The following is a 15,956-nucleotide window of genomic DNA, read 5'->3' as shown; positions in this document are numbered from 1 at the left end:
GAGACCAGGCCTATTTCTTAGTTCCTTTCTTTGTTAGAAACTCAATTTTCTTTCGATACAGCGTATCTGTGTGATACCTCTTTTGTCTCTTTGGTGAAAGTTCAAACCATGGTGTACATGGTTTTGCATGATCTAGTTCCTGCTTAGCAGCCAGCCTCCTGAGTCGTGCTCTGCCTGGTGTATGATCCAGAACAACAGGCTGCTTGTGGGTAAACACATCATGATCCTGGAGCGCCTCCCCAGCATGCATTCCCCACCCATACTACCTTGTGGAAAGTTTACCTGTCTGTGTGTTTGTCTCCCTGTCAGAAGACTGACTGTAGTAGGGTGGGTTCCCGTCTTAGTGACCTCAGTCTTGACAGGATAGTCCACCGCTGAGAACCACACAGAGAATCTGGATACATTGTTTGGAATTTAATCAAGTCCCCCAGATAAGTCTAAACAATCCTTTGCTGCCTTATTTCCTGATATTTCCATTCCCCATACTGAAGTTCTCACCTCAGGGGACACTGCAGGCCTTTTGCTAATTCTGAGATTTTGTGTGTCTCACTCCTTTTTTAAAGGTAGCTCAGCCCGTGCCTGGCACACCACCTTCTGTGTGTGATATACTTCTAGTCATCCAGGTCAAAGTCCACCTCTGCACCTAAGACTTACCTCACCCAGGCGGGGATGTTTCCCCGGCATTCTTTCCTCTGGTTGCCATCACTCCTGTCTGTGTGCCAGTGCTCCTCGTGGCTCATGACCCCAGCCTCTGTCCCCTGTTCCAGTGTGAGCTCCTGAGGGGCAGGGTGGACATTATTCATTTTTGAATACTCGCTGATGAAATTGAAAATGCATATCTCCATCACACAATCTGCGTGTAACAGGACAAAATAGCCGTATTTGAGGGTCTCACTGGATTTAAATAGATTATGAGGTTTTGAGTCTGCTTTGCAAGCCTTCTCTGTTCATGGATCTGTTCCTTTGTCAGATATGTTTTGTGCGTTTACCATGTGTTGGAAACTGAGAATAGAACATTTTAATATAAGACCTTGGCCCAGTTCCAAGTAAAGGTTTTGGGATGAAGATTCCTTAATACCTAATTAACAACATCTTGATATATCCACCCACATCAAACAAAGGAAATGATGATGGTTGAAAAGTGGCAACCAAGGAAAGACACAGACCGAATGTTCTAGTGTGGCTTCCAGTAGCTCCTTACTTGCCCCATCTTTCCCTCCTGAAGCTGTGTCAGGGGAAGAGCTGAAGAGGCATATATGACCCTCTCCACCCACAATGACTTTGGTGAGAATCACATAGAGGAGACAAGCAGGAGGCTGGAAAAACAGGGCACGTGCACTTGCCAGTCCTGCAGGTTCTCAGGTCCACAGAGAGATGGAAAACATGTTATCCTTTTCCCAAGGTTCACACTAAACTGGGGAAAGTAATTCAAAACTAGGCATATTTTCAGTAGGAGTAGAATGTACTGCAGCTAGTGAGGGAATTCTGAGAAAGGATGTTTAACAAAACCTTGGCAGAATGCAGAGCCCCAGTGACTACAGGAAGGTTCCCTGGCCGTGGAGAAATGACCCCTTCCAGTCCCTGCCCAGCCTCTATCATTCTTCTAAGAAAGGTGGATATCCCAGTGATAACCCTGGGCTCAAACTGCAGTTAGGAGGGAAAGAGAAACAGTTCTCGCATAAGGTATAAAGAACATCAAGGGGAATTCTATACTCAGTCTCTCCTGGGTAGGTTTGGAAGACTGATGGTATAATTAGTCCATTCAACACAAACAAAGCCAAATAAACATGGACTTCTGCCACAAGGGGGCTGTGGAATAGTCTGGGGCTATTGAACAGCATGAAGTGCCCCCCGCCCCCCCCAATCTATAATCACTTACTGGCAGATACCTTAGGTATCACTGTCTTTGTCAAGTAATAGGAGGGTGTTTATGCTCATTTTCTTTCTTTTTAAAATCCCAACATCTATACCACATGTATTAGTTCATTTTCATGCTGCTGATAAAGACACACCCAAGACTGGGAAGAAAAAGAGGTTTAATTGGACTTACAGTTCCACATAGCTGGAGAGGTCTCAGAGTCACGGTAGGAAGCGAAGACACTTCTTACATGGCGGTGGCAAGAGGAAAAATGAGGGAGATGCAAAAGCGAAAACCCCTGAGAAAACCATCAGATCTCATGAGACTTAGTCACTACCACAGGAACACTATGGGGGAAGCGACCCCCATGATTCAGTTATCTCAGTTATCTCCCACAGGGAGACAATTCCCACCACAACACGTGGGAATTATGGGAGTACAATTCTAGATGAGATTTGGGTTGGGACACAGCCAAAGCATATCACCTTATTTTGGGGGGTTTTCTTCCCTTCAATTTAAATTTGAACGCTTTTCAAATGTGGAGGATAGTCTAATCAACCACATGCCTGCATGCCAAGGGTGGACGTTGTTCTGACATTTCTGTTCTCCTTCCTATCATACCCTATTAGGTTGGACCAACTAACAGGAGTCCTCAAAGTCCCCTTTAGATAGAGATAGATATCTCCTTTAAAAGCCAGAGCAAGCACAGTCTGGGCTGTGTGCTGACTTTTCTGCCCTGGTGTCCTCCTGGTTTCTAAAGGCACACCCCATGGTTCCCACCCCATCTGATGCAGCCCAACACTGTTCTATTTCAGAAGTGCCCTCATTCCTTCAACGAATATCTCCAGTCTGATCTCGAGACACCTATATCTTCCAAAATAATAATTAGACCTCATTCATATAGTGAATAAATAGGAAAAATAGAACATTTACATGTTGAAAGATACATGCTTTTTTGTTCTGTATTACAGATCTCTCGTGTCATTCGTACTCCTCGAGGAAATGCCCTCCTGGTCGGGGTGGGTGGATCAGGAAAGCAGAGCCTGACGAGGTTGGCTTCATTCATTGCCGGCTACATTTCCTTCCAGATCACTCTGACGAGGTGACAAGCTTTTATTTTAACTAACCTAACATGGATTTTGATAAAAGGTGCTCAGAGGCCACCTGAAGTTCAAATGCATTTCCCTTACATATAAAGAGTCACAGTCGTTTTCCTTCTTGAATGTTGACTTATCATCTTCCTCGGTCAACCTTTGTCAGAGACCATAAACATTTCACATTCATAATTTGCTTTTGAAATATTTTGAACTCTTACTTAGTAGCCGCCTCCCTGCTTTTATGTTATATATGACAGTGTCTTACGTGCACTTCTTTTGGTGAATTTCAGAAGAAAATTGTCCCTATTGAGTGTTAATTCAGATTTCAAGAATGTTAATACAATGGAAAAATAGATGAATATTGGTTTACTCATTCAAACGTTTCAAAATAGTTATTGAACGCTGCCTGTGTGTTAAGCCCTGGCTAGGTGAGCGAGGTGAGTCTAGCTGTATCGTCAGTAGGTGAGCGAGGTGAGTCTAGCTGTATCGTCAGGGACCTTGTAGCAACTCAAGGGGACAGACAACTAAGCAATCAACTCACCCAATAAGGTGTGATTCATAGGCACCATCCATGATAAGGAAATACATGCAGACCAAATCCTATTGAAGCTTGAGGGAAGAACTCCCAACCTAGTCTAGGGGATGATTAGAAAAGACTTCCTGGAGAAAGTGATTAAACTGAAACCTCGATATGGGAAGACTGATTTCTGAAGAACAGTAAAGTGTGTTCCAGGCAGAAGAATCAGCACAGGTGAAGTCAGCCCCGGAGGAAGTTCAATACTGCAGAGTGGACAGTGTAGGGTGGCAAGTGGGAATGGAAGAGAAATGGAGGCCTTTTAAAGTGATCATAAAAAGTCAGACTTCATCCCAGAGCAATAGGAAACCATTGATGAGTTGCCCCTAGGGAGGACATGTCAAGTACATTTTATGTACAGAAAATAGACAGACGGAACTAAATTGGAATAGTTATAAGGCTGTTTCAGGGGTCTGGGCAGGTGTCATAAGTAGCAGCAGTGAGAATGGAGAATAGAGGGTGGAGATGGAAGAGATCATCAGGAAGGTGGAGCTTCAGGGCTTGGTGCATCCTGGTTTCTGGCTTGGGAAACTACCTAGATGGTGCTGCTACTTATCAAGACAGGGAAACCCAGAGGAGCTGACCACAGACGTGGGTGTAGTGCAGGGAGAAAACATAATTAGCACATGAAAAGTGAACATGAAGAGATACACAGAGGTGATTCGGAGAGGTGAAACAGATTTTTCAGGATTAGCCAAGATAAGGTTAGAACCAGGAGGCCAGTTTGGGAAGTTAGGTTGGGCTGAAAATCATTTGACATTAATTTCTAGGTGTAGGAGCAAGAAGTCGGGCACTGATGAGCAGAACATGTTGCTGACCTGTCTCATTGAGGGAGGCCCGTCGATACTTGCTAGGATGAAGGCCGAAAGTTACTAAGCATTGGGTTTGGAGATTCACATTATTTAAGCTATTGTTACACTTTGTGTTTTGTCTGACCTATAGGGTTCTTCTTGGAGAATAAATCCAAAGATTACTGTTTCATTCAAGTACTGGGACAGAGAGAAATAATTCTAGTTACATTGCATATGATTCTTCTAGTTTTTGGTTAGGAACCAAGCTATGTAAAAGACAACTTTTACAGGAAAGGGATGGGAATCAAATTTTTGTTCCTAACATTTGTATAAAACCTTGTAGTTTTCAAAGCACTTTTATATGCATGAGCTACTTTGATCTTCAAAAGAACCTCATGAGTTAGTAGGACAGATAGCAGTAGCCCATCTTGCAGCTGAAGCTCAGAGAAGCTATGGCTTGCCCATCATCTTCGATCTATCTGGGAATTGATTGTAAGATTTCCAGTTTCTAGTCTGGTGTGACTTTTACTGCACCACAATGGTGCAGCCAGCGTATTCAACCACAACTCTCACCGTGGCAGACTAGTTCCTCTACATGTCACACCAGGAATGATCCATTACTGATGAGACGAAGGGCCAGGGTCTTTCTTTCCTTTTCTTAGCTTTCAAGATGTTATCAAACTTCTAAAGGCTTTGTACAGCCATGTGGCTAAGGCTGAGATGCAAGAGCCTCTCACTTGGGAAGCACGACTATTTGTTAGGTGTCTTAGGTCATATTATTTGAGGCAGTGGGCCCTTGAGATCCAAGAGACTGGGTTGAAAATTTTCCCCATATCACAAGAAGCTGGGTGAGATGTTTTCCTTTTCCTTTCTCCTCCCTTCCTTCCTCCCTTCCTTCCTTCCTTCCTTCCTTCCTTCCTTCCTTCCTTCCTTCCTTCCTTCCTTCTTTTCTTTTCTTTTCTTTTTTTTTGGAGGCTGTGTCTTTGAATTGTTTTCTGATCTCTTGAATCTCACTTCTCTAGGTGTCTTCTAGAAGATTTGTTTTCTGATCTCTTAGATCTCATTTCTCTAGGTGTCTTCTAGAAGTATTTGTTTTCTGATCTCTTAGATCTCACTTCTCTAGGTGTCTTCTAGAAGTATTGATGCATGGTTGTGATATTTCCAATTCTAGGGTATAGGTTACAGAAGTTAGAAAAAGGTAGAGTTAAGTATTCACTAGTTTTAAAAAAATCAGATGGCTCTTTGCTCTTGCACTCTGAATTCTGAGTTTATTTAGTGACTAAAGTAGGAATAATAATTTAGTAAGTCTGGCCGGGCGCGGTGGCTCAAGCCTGTAATCCCAGCACTTTGGGAGGCCGAGACGGGCAGATCACGAGGTCAGGAGATCGAGACCATCATGGCTAACACGGTGAAACCCCATCTCTACTAAAAAATACTGGGCGATGTGGTGGGCGCCTGTAGTCCCAGCTACTCGGGAGGCTGAGGCAGGAGAATGGCGTGAACCCGGGAGGCGGAGCTTGCAGTGAGCTGAGATCTGGCCACTGCACTCCAGCCCGGGCGACAGAGTGAGACTCCGTCTCAAAAAAAAAAAAAAAAAAGAAAAGAAAAAAAATAATTTAGTAAGTGTAAATCTCCAGAATTGGGATAATTTTATTTATACTTTTGGCATAATGTAGCACTCCACAGTGGGAACTCTCTAATATTTCTTGATTGTAGGTTTACTTCCACCTAAAGATCACTTTGGGTAGTTAGAGAACCTTCAGAGTGGGATATTTCATAACATTTCCAGGTATTCTAATACAGTGTACTGATTGCTCAGAAAACAAGCTCATTTATGTATAATACAAACATGCAGTGATGATAATGGTGTTGGGGGAAGAGGAAGGCATTGTTTATAGCATGGCATCTCACCCACCCTGTATAACCAAAGCTTGCATTTATTTAGTTTAATTTGTGAATTGTCATCTCAAATACCCATTGCCAATCAAATATCAGTAATTGAATTTGACTTTTCTATTATCATTGTCAAAAAATTTTCAAAATGATACATTTTGAAATGTAATGACATTTGGTTGTGGTAAAAATTTTATTTTTGTTCCAGGTTGACTTTTCAGTATAGTTTTTTTGGTGCAAAAACATTAATTAATTATAATGTTTTGTGAAATGTGGAGTTTTAAAAATTAATCAATAACATTCATATAGAACACATACCTATATGATGGAACAAAATCAGCATTTTTTTTTTGTTAGCTAAATGGCATAATGCATTGTTACAAGGTTCTTTCCCTCTCATGAAAACATTTTGGCTAATGACAAAATGAAAATATTTCTTTAGATCCTACAACACATCAAATCTGATGGAAGATCTGAAGGTTTTGTATAGAACGGCTGGTCAGCAAGGCAAAGGAATCACTTTCATTTTCACAGACAATGAGATTAAAGATGAGTCTTTTTTGGAATATATGAACAATGTTTTATCATCAGGTGAGGTAGGAATTCATTTATTCTTTATGTGTTTTATCCCTTCAGATTTCCTTCAACTTAGAGCTCTACATATTTTCTTCCGTTAATGGCATGAAAAGTGCTATTGAGAATGGGTATTAAGTCATCAGTATGAAGGATGGGTTTTTCTATTGGGTTTTTGAAGAATAAAACTCTACATCAAAATTTGGAGCTAGGCATTTAAAACATCAGTGAATGTTCCAAGTAACAAATGAAAAAAACAGAAGAGCAAAGTTAGAAAGAAAACTAATTAGATTTTTGGCATGTCCGTTTACTCCCTCCCAGAGCTACAACTTTGCAGTTAATAGTAGAATCATTTGTTTATTTTAAAACGTGGTGTATTTCATCTTGAAAACTTTCAGTTAATTTTCGATAGGTGAGTTCAAGAACACAAACGGAGAAAAGACATTCTATGTATTAAGCTCTACATTTTGATCTGTTTTCCTGTGTGTGTTCTGAATTTGCATGCTTGTACTTCTTTTTAAGGTCTCTAATCTATTTGCGCGAGATGAAATTGATGAAATTAATAGCAACCTGGCGTCGGTCATGAAAAAAGAATTCCTCAAGTGCCCTCCTACCAATGAGAACCTGCACGACTACTTCATGAGTCGGGTCCGACAGAACCTTCATATTGTGCTCTGCTTCTCGCCAGTGGGGGAGAAGTTTCGAAACAGAGCTTTGAAGTTCCCTGCCTTAATTTCAGGATGCACAATTGACTGGTTCAGCCGATGGCCCAAAGATGCTTTAGTTGCTGGTTAGTGTGGAAATGTTTATGCCAGGCTTCTGGTTTATAGTGTTTACTTACTTATTTACATTCTCTGCTGTTTGCTGTCTCTCTGCTGAGTTGAGTAACTCATTCTGTCCAATATTTGAGAATTTCTATTATAACATGATGCTCTTTCTTGTTTGGTAGCTAATTTTTCTCAGAGTGTAGTTTTTAGAGAATGGTATTCAGTTTGTATCCCATTGGGTTAGTGTTCAAGGATTCTAGTTTTTTCAGGGATGCTTGAAGTCTCTGCCTCAGTTGGATCTCCAGGCTGGCTCCAGGATGTCACAGGAAGGCACAGAGTTTTAATTTCATGGACAGCATTTGTGTTCTTTTTAAGTAGGTTTGTTAGCCCAAGAGTAGTTAAAGCCAAGTATCTCTTGGATATTTCCTTCTCAAGGCTGCAATGCTGAGAATCAAAGAGGAAAACATTATCCGGCAATTCTCTGCTGGTTTCTGTCCTTGACAAAAGATGTTAAGCAGCATGGTCTCTGACTGGACCCTTTGCTGCTTCTGCTTCTTTCTGATCTTCCGTGTCATGGATCATTAGTGCTTCCTTAGTTTGCAAATGAAATTGGAACATAAAAATAGTAGAGGAGAGGTTAGAGAGCATACATTTAGCTTTTTGTTTTTTGTTTTTTTTGAAAGCTTTTGGTGAGAAATTGTCTGTTGATATTTTAAAAGATGCAGATACCCAGGTCTCATCCCTATTACATCAGAACATCAGGAGAACCCTGATTCAGGACAGTAGTTTTCAAACTTTTAAAAATGTTTTATGCAGAAGAACCTTATTTCCCAGTAATACCTTACAAGTAGTCCCAATAGATAAAACAGTGAAAAGTGGATGGGGGTTGTGGGAGGAAGTGTTCTGGAGCCTCATCCTGTTATTCTCCACTTCTGCTGCCCTCACCATTTCCTCTACAGCTCTGTGGTACCCCGTCTGAGAATGACTGATTAACCAAGAGATGCCCTTTAGAGAAGGAAAAACTGAAGAGCGTGAAGTTGAGGGTTGCCATAGGTGGAAAAGTTTGTAGGATCAGTACTGAGACTGAAACCTAGGTTATCTATCTATCTATCTATTTATCTATCTATCTATCTCTATTATCTATTTAAATATCTATCTATTAATATCTATCCATCCATTATCTATCCATCTATCTATTATCTGTCTATTATCTATCTATCCATCCATCCATCCATCCATCTATCCATCATCTATTTATTGATCATCTGTCAATTACCTATTTTTAAAACAAATTCTTATCTACTGGGGAAGTTTTATTCTCAGTGCATCACTATTGACAATAGTGGTTTTCCAATCTGTGGCTTTTAAACACAGACTATTTTGACATGTTTGGGAAATAAATGTACAGCACAGTTCTGTCTTTTGTCTTGTAAAGTTTGAGAAAAGACCAGTGATTTAAAATTTAAAGTCCCATAAAAGTTTAAATATAACTGGAGGTAAGATTTTAAAGCTCAAGTAGAATATACATGCAGAGCACAGATCAAGAGTGTTTCAGAGCTGTGTTAAAGTTTATTATGAAATACAGTTATCAGTATGCAAGTACTTCATAAAATGCTCTGTAAGGTATTATCACTAACAATAAAAATAACAATTTCAGGTGACAGATACTGTAATACGCCATAATTAAGATGATTTAAATATGAAGCTCTTTTTATTAAGTTCCTATTTCAGTCATCTCTTCTTTTGTAGACAAAGGTCTTATTGATCCTTCCTTTGTTAATTTCTCATTGTCCCATTCTTTTAAATCTTATCACACCAACCCAAACCAAGATTACATGGAGGGCAGAGGAACTTTCCTTTCTTTATCCTCCGTCACTAGCAAATATCCCGACCTTGATGCATGAATCTATTTGTTCGTTTATTCAGAATGTACATATTGAGCTTCATGATGTTATTGGACAGACTCAAGACAAGACAGACTTGTCAACAGACGCAAGACAGACTCAATTCTATACTCCAGAGTCTCTCACCAGAAAAGCTCATCCACAGCCTCCTTTATAATATGTGCCATCAATTTTTTCTCCAGTCTAGTCTGTCTCCTGGCTTGAAATCTGTGTAGTCAACTGCCTGCCTGGTCCATTCTTATGGATGCTTCACAAGTTTCTTAACCTCAAAATGTCTGAAACTCAAAATGTCTCCCCCTTTCAGGAAGGGCCATTATCGCTCATCAAACTAGGCAACCTGAGACCCCTTTGTTGTCAACACCTCCCCTTTCTCCAACTCTCAAGTCTTACCCATCACCAAGTCATCTCCCTTTCACTCACATCCTAGGCCAAGCTATCATTGCTGCTCACCTGGAAAACCCAAATAGCTTTCTAATGATCTCTTCACCTCTTTCACCTGTCCACCATCCATCTCACATTGCAGACAGAAAAATGGTAAAAACACAAATACAGGTGCATTTGTTTCTGCTTTAAACCTTCCATGTCTTCCTATTGTTCCTAGGAAAAAGCACAACCTTTAGCATGACCTTCATGCTGGGAAGAGCTGACCCTACCTACCTCCCCAGCCTCTCCTGAGGTCCCTTTTCCTTCCTGCTCTGTTTTCCCGGATCCTTGAATATGCTATTTTTTAATTTTTTTTTTTTTTTTGCGGTTATTTTCCATGCAATGCTGTCCTCCTCCCATTTCTCCCCACCCACTCCTGCTTTGTCTGGATAATGCTGGCTCAGCTAAATGTCATCTCTCCAGGAGAATCTTCCTTTGCTTCCCTCCGTTTCCCCACTAAGCCAGGTCCCCTGTTATCCATTCCATAGCACTCTGTGCTTTTTCTTTTTGGGATTAACCACAGTGTGTAATTTGTGTACCTAGTTGTATTATTTATTTGATTAATGCTCACCAGACTAAAGACTAAATTAATGTCTGATTAGACTAAAAACTCCCATGAGGTCAAGAACTACACATCCTTTGTTCACAATTTCAGCAGCTACAGGTGTTTGATACTTGTGATGTTGAACGAATGGATCAGACTGTGTAGAAATTCATCATCTTTCCATAATATGGCCTTGATCACTTGCAGTCTTTCTCTAGTTCAACTTTGGATATACCTCTTTGCCCTCTGAACATGCTTTAGTCATCCTTTTCTTTTCACACAAGTCCGTCTACCAAGAATATTCTTCTCCATCTTTTTTATGTATGCAAGCTCCCAAGGCTTAATCAAGATACATCACATTCTTCAACCTTCCTCTGTTCTCTTGGGAATATTTGAAATTTTCCCATTTTCTTGGACCTCCTGTATCTATAACATTGATGCTTTACATAATTTACCTGCACATTTAATTATTTTTAAACCTTTTGATAACCAGTAATTCTTGTGGTTATAGCTCCAATTTAGTCTATTTACAGCCTGCATACTACATAAATATTTGATACTATGCTAGTCATAGTAATGGATAAAATAATTAAAAGACATAAGACATGGTTTCTTTCTTGAATAAATAGAAAATCTTGTTGGGAAAATCAACGTTTCCACACCCAACAGTAACCTGCGTAATGTAATCCTGAAAAGAATAGCATCTGTGAGGATTACAAGTACTTATACACTTAGGGATTTCAGTGTTATTTATTCTTTTTAGAAAATTAGCAACAAGGTTTCTAGAAAAACTATTATTTTAGTTGCCTTAAGGATATGGATTCTGAATTAAATTATTATCTCCAGCTGCATCTAGAAAGAAATATATCATTCGTTTGTGTTAGCATTTCATTTGGATCATAAGAAATATTTCCAATAAATAAAAGTATTACGTTATTAATACTTTTAATAATAAATTAGAAAAGTTTTTCTAATGTAAAGAAGCCCCTAGGGCTGATACTGGATTTGGTAGTAATTTTAGTAACTTTTAAATACCTTTGAAAAAAAAGTGAGTTTTTTATATGTATGAATTTAAATGGACTGAATCTGTTGATGAATCATTTAAAGAAAAATATGCTTTACTTTATATTGTAAAATGCCGGGAGGTAGCTCCAAAACTGGCATTACTGCCTTGATGATGGGATATTGAAGATGACAGAGGGTTTTCTGGCCTCTTGACTGAATCTCAGTAGGCACGGGTCACTCTTAAGAGGGAGTGGTCTGTTTCTTTCTGTAACCTTTCCTGCACCAGAGAGCCTGGGTCTGTGGAAAAATATACTTAGAATCCATCCTGATTTTATTCTCTTTGTCTTTTTGGAGAGACAAAAAGACAATTTGCTACATAAAGAATAAGGTCACTATTATTGATACTCTCTGTTCACATAAGAAGGAAGAAAATAATTACGTGATAAATACAAGGAAGTTTTCAGAAAGTAGGCACTTCCCCAAGAATATCCCATAGTGCCAAGTAAAGCATTTAGCATCATACCTGGCACATGGTAGACGCCGCAGCCATTGTGGTTAACACCTACACAAAATGTGTCATAAGTGTGAATTGTTCTATGGTTCCAGTGCCCAGACTTGAACTTCTTAGAGTTTACACCATTCTTGGTACTGGTTGGCTAACTTATATGAGAAAATGTGACTTTTGATTATCTTAATTATTGCCTTTCAGTGTATGGTAAACTGTTTTTGTAACCAAGCTGATGAATTTTCTCTATTATTTGCATAAATATAAATACAGCCCCCCAATAACAACCTTAAGTACTTTAGTGATTGAGTGCTGATGCTGATAAATACTATTTTTATGTCTTTGCCTTTTTAAGCCTTGCTTACTTGATTCATTTTTCTCCCATTTTATTGACCATATTTCTCTTTACAATACTTACATACATAGGCTCTTTCTTCTCAGATACATAGAAATGGTTGTGATAATTTTAACTGCATTATGTGTGACTCTTACAAATTCCCTGGGGTTGACACCAAGCTTCACATTCCTCTTTCGTTCCATGGCACCCATTTCTGTGGTGGCTCTGCAACAGGCATTCAGTGTACGTGGTGACTGATGAGCCTATTCCCATAGCAGGGAAGGCTGTCTTAGAATTGGTCCCCCATTAGGCACTGTGGGGAAGGTAAAGGTCTCCAACAGAGACTTTTTTACCCAAACGTTCTTAAAGAATACTGTAAATTAGAACTGACCACAAATGACCAGCTGCCACATTTAAGAACAAGATGACTCTGGCATAAAACAATTTAGTGATGAGCGTTTCCACATGCCAAATGCAGTCAGAGCCAGGGGGGAGCTAAGGGTATGACAGGTTCTGAGTGACAAAATAAATGGCATTGTTAAATATGAGTACCAGGTGGACACTGATTTCTGAGTTATTTGTACCATTTGTCCTGATGTAAGCCATAAAACCGGTTGGCTGCTGACCAGAACCTGCAGCTGTGTAGAAGAGATGTCTCTGCACAAGCACCAGACGACGAAGAGTGATGAGAGGTTTAAAGTTTTTTTTATAGTTTTATATATAAAACAGAAAATAAAATTGTTGATGTTATAGGCCTGGGGCCAAAAATGCTGACATAGATCGACCTAGCTGGGGCTACAAAAATGGTTTTACATTCCTAAGAAATGTCTAAGTATTAGAAGTAAACAGTTAAGTTTTAAAAGGGTCACTTGCATTCATATTTCACACACTGTCATCTTTATGCTCTCTAGTGTCTGAGCACTTCCTCGCTTCCTATGATATTGACTGCAGTTTGGAAATCAAGAAGGAGGTGGTCCAATGCATGGGCTCCTTCCAGGATGGGGTGGCCGAGAAGTGTGTTGATTATTTCCAGAGATTCCGACGTTCTACCCATGTGACGCCCAAATCATACCTCTCCTTTATTCAGGGCTATAAGCTCATCTATGGAGAAAAGCATGTGGAGGTACAGACCCTGGCCAACAGGTAAGTGTGATGTTCATATACAAAGCTATATTAAAGCCGTGGCTCTCAACCAGGGACAGATTTGCCCTGGTGGATATTTTGCAATGACCAGAGATATTTTTGTGTGTCACAACTGAGGCGGCAGGGCAGGGGAGGGGTACTGCCGGCATGTAGTGGGTAGAGGCTTAGGGATGCTGCTAAACTTCCTGCGGTTCTTTTCCGTCACAACAAAGAAGTATCGAGTCCCAAATGTCTGTGGTGCTGAGGTTGGGAAACCTTCCTCTAGAGCCTATTGACTATTCCTTGCCCAGTAGGATAAACTATTGCCAGGTTTTTATGTGGCCCACTGCTTTCTATAATATTGAGTGACATCAGGATAGAAGTAATAGACCTGGAAGGGAGTTGCGAATGCAGACATCCCCTCTTCCCTCTTCTCACCCTTCTCTTCCCATCCCTTCTGAGTGACTGAGAGGGAAAAGCCAGGTTGATGCATATGTTCACTGCCTAAGGAGCATCCCTGCTTCCCTGAAGTTTCTTCCAAATGTCACTGCTCTGCCCTGTGCTTTTCTGAACAATCAGATCATCATCTTGAGCATGGCTAGAATGAGCCAGGGTAAGGAATCCCTGGGTGGGTGGTTACATGAAATGACTCTGAGGGTTCCCATCTTTAAGGTCACATTATTTCAGGTTCGGGCAGGCAGCTGGTTCCTTCCAACAGCTGTTTTGATGGCTTTAAATTTGTTTCTTAAGCCCTCATCATTCTTCTTTTAATTTCATTGGTCTCCTTTGAAAAAACAGGCATTATTTTCCTTCTTCCATGACAGGGCTTCAGGCATTTGAAGTCTATCGTCATTTAGCCTAATGTCATTGAGTATGTTTCCTGCATGATACAGATTCTAGCCTCATGGTTCCTAATTTCATGATGCGTGTTCTAGCAGGTTCACTGTTCTTGCACATGGTCTGTGAAGAACATACATATTATCAGTCTAGAGTCAAGCCTGGACCTGTATCCTTTTTGCTAAACCCTCTTGGGTTTGCTACTTGCATACATGCAATCTTCAGATATAACCATTACCACTCATTAGTGGACCAGTACTTGAAAATTGCATCCGAGTCCTACACATTTTAACATTGTTTGCTTGGATTTTCAATCCCAGAATGAATACTGGATTGGAAAAGCTCAAAGAAGCTTCAGAGTCTGTTGCAGCCTTGAGTAAAGAACTGGAAGTGAAAGAAAAGGAGCTACAAGTGGCCAACAATAAAGCCGACATGGTGGGTGGGCATTTACACGTGTACCACATTCCTTTTGAATTCCAAGTTCACAAGTGTTCATGGTCTATGCATATTCAGTGGCTATAACTCTCAAAGTACACATTACTTTCCGTTGGAATAAAATACTCTTAATTTTATGTATAAGAAACTGGGGAAGTGGACAAAATCAACAAATCAAGGCAAAAATGTGCATTTTCAGCTGGATGTTTAATCCTTTTTGACGAAGTATTGTTGCTTTATATTGAATTAGGTCTTAAAAGAAGTGACAACGAAAGCACAGGCTGCTGAAAAGGTCAAGGCTGAGGTACAGAAGGTGAAGGACAGGGCCCAGGCCATTGTGGACAGCATCTCTAAAGACAAAGCCATTGCTGAAGAAAAACTGGAAGCAGCAAAACCAGCTTTGGAAGAGGCAGAAGCTGCATTGCAGGTGCATCTATGTGATATAACAGATGTCAACTTTAGGGCCTCAGAGGCAGACTAAGGCTAAAAAGATTAATAACAGCAAGGAAATGCTCTACTGGTTCAGACCAAAGCTCTATCCACTGGAGTGATTTCAAGTAATATTTTCTGCTAGAGACTTTATTAGCTCTTTATGGGTTTTGCATATTCTACTTAACATATCACTCTATTCACTCATCAATGTTGGGCAGTGCCATATACTAGTGGCCAAGAGTCCTGGGTCCTCATTTCAACTCTATCATCAATAAGCTATGTAATGCTGGAAAATTCACATCAGCTTTCTAAGGCAACGTTCCCTCACTCATTCATTGAGGCCATTGGAGTAGATGATCTGTAAGATACAATGTTTTCTGTCTCTGAATTACCCAAATAAAGAACTACTGATCTGATGTAGCTCATTAATGAGAGAGTTTGAGCAGGCTTCTAATGCAATTAAACAGTACAATTGTGTATTAGTCTGTGTTCACACTCTATAAAGATGTTACCTGAGACTGGGTAATTTATAAACAAAAGACTCACAGTTCTCCTTGGCTGGGGAGGCCTCAGGAAACTTACAATCATGGCAGAAGGTGAACTGCAGCAGACACCTTCTTCACAAGACAGCAGGAGAGAGAACAGGGGAAACTGCCACTTTGAAACCATCAGATCTCCTGAGAACTCACTCACTATCATGAGAACAGCATGGGGGAAACTGATCCCATCATCCAATCACCTCCCACCAGGTCCCTCTCTTGACATGTAGAGATTACAGTTAGAGGTGAGATTTGGGTGGGGGCACAGAGCTAAACCATATCAAACTGTGGCAGTACACCCATGGCAAAATTACAAAGGA

The 15,956-nt window shown here is 40.3% G+C and overlaps 1 protein-coding gene across 2 annotated transcripts in view; it reads left to right on the top strand.

The window, feature by feature from the left end:
- DNAH5 (dynein axonemal heavy chain 5) overlaps nt 1-15,956 on the top strand; it is a 319,082-nt gene that overhangs the window by 227,977 nt on the left and 75,149 nt on the right. For both annotated transcript variants that reach the window (XM_026455693.1, XM_026455694.1), the window contains exons 53-58: nt 2,830-2,960; nt 6,656-6,809; nt 7,309-7,576; nt 13,183-13,414; nt 14,551-14,665; nt 14,916-15,092. In XM_026455693.1, coding sequence (XP_026311478.1) covers nt 2,830-2,960; nt 6,656-6,809; nt 7,309-7,576; nt 13,183-13,414; nt 14,551-14,665; nt 14,916-15,092 — 1,077 coding nt within the window. The remainder of the gene's footprint in view (nt 1-2,829; nt 2,961-6,655; nt 6,810-7,308; nt 7,577-13,182; nt 13,415-14,550; nt 14,666-14,915; nt 15,093-15,956) is intronic.

This window comes from Piliocolobus tephrosceles, chromosome 4, assembly GCF_002776525.5.
Source record: "Piliocolobus tephrosceles isolate RC106 chromosome 4, ASM277652v3, whole genome shotgun sequence".
In the NCBI taxonomy this organism is placed as follows: Eukaryota; Metazoa; Chordata; class Mammalia; order Primates; family Cercopithecidae; genus Piliocolobus; species Piliocolobus tephrosceles.
Note: the sequence above shows the minus strand (reverse complement) of the source record. Positions and strands in the feature narration are given on the sequence as shown.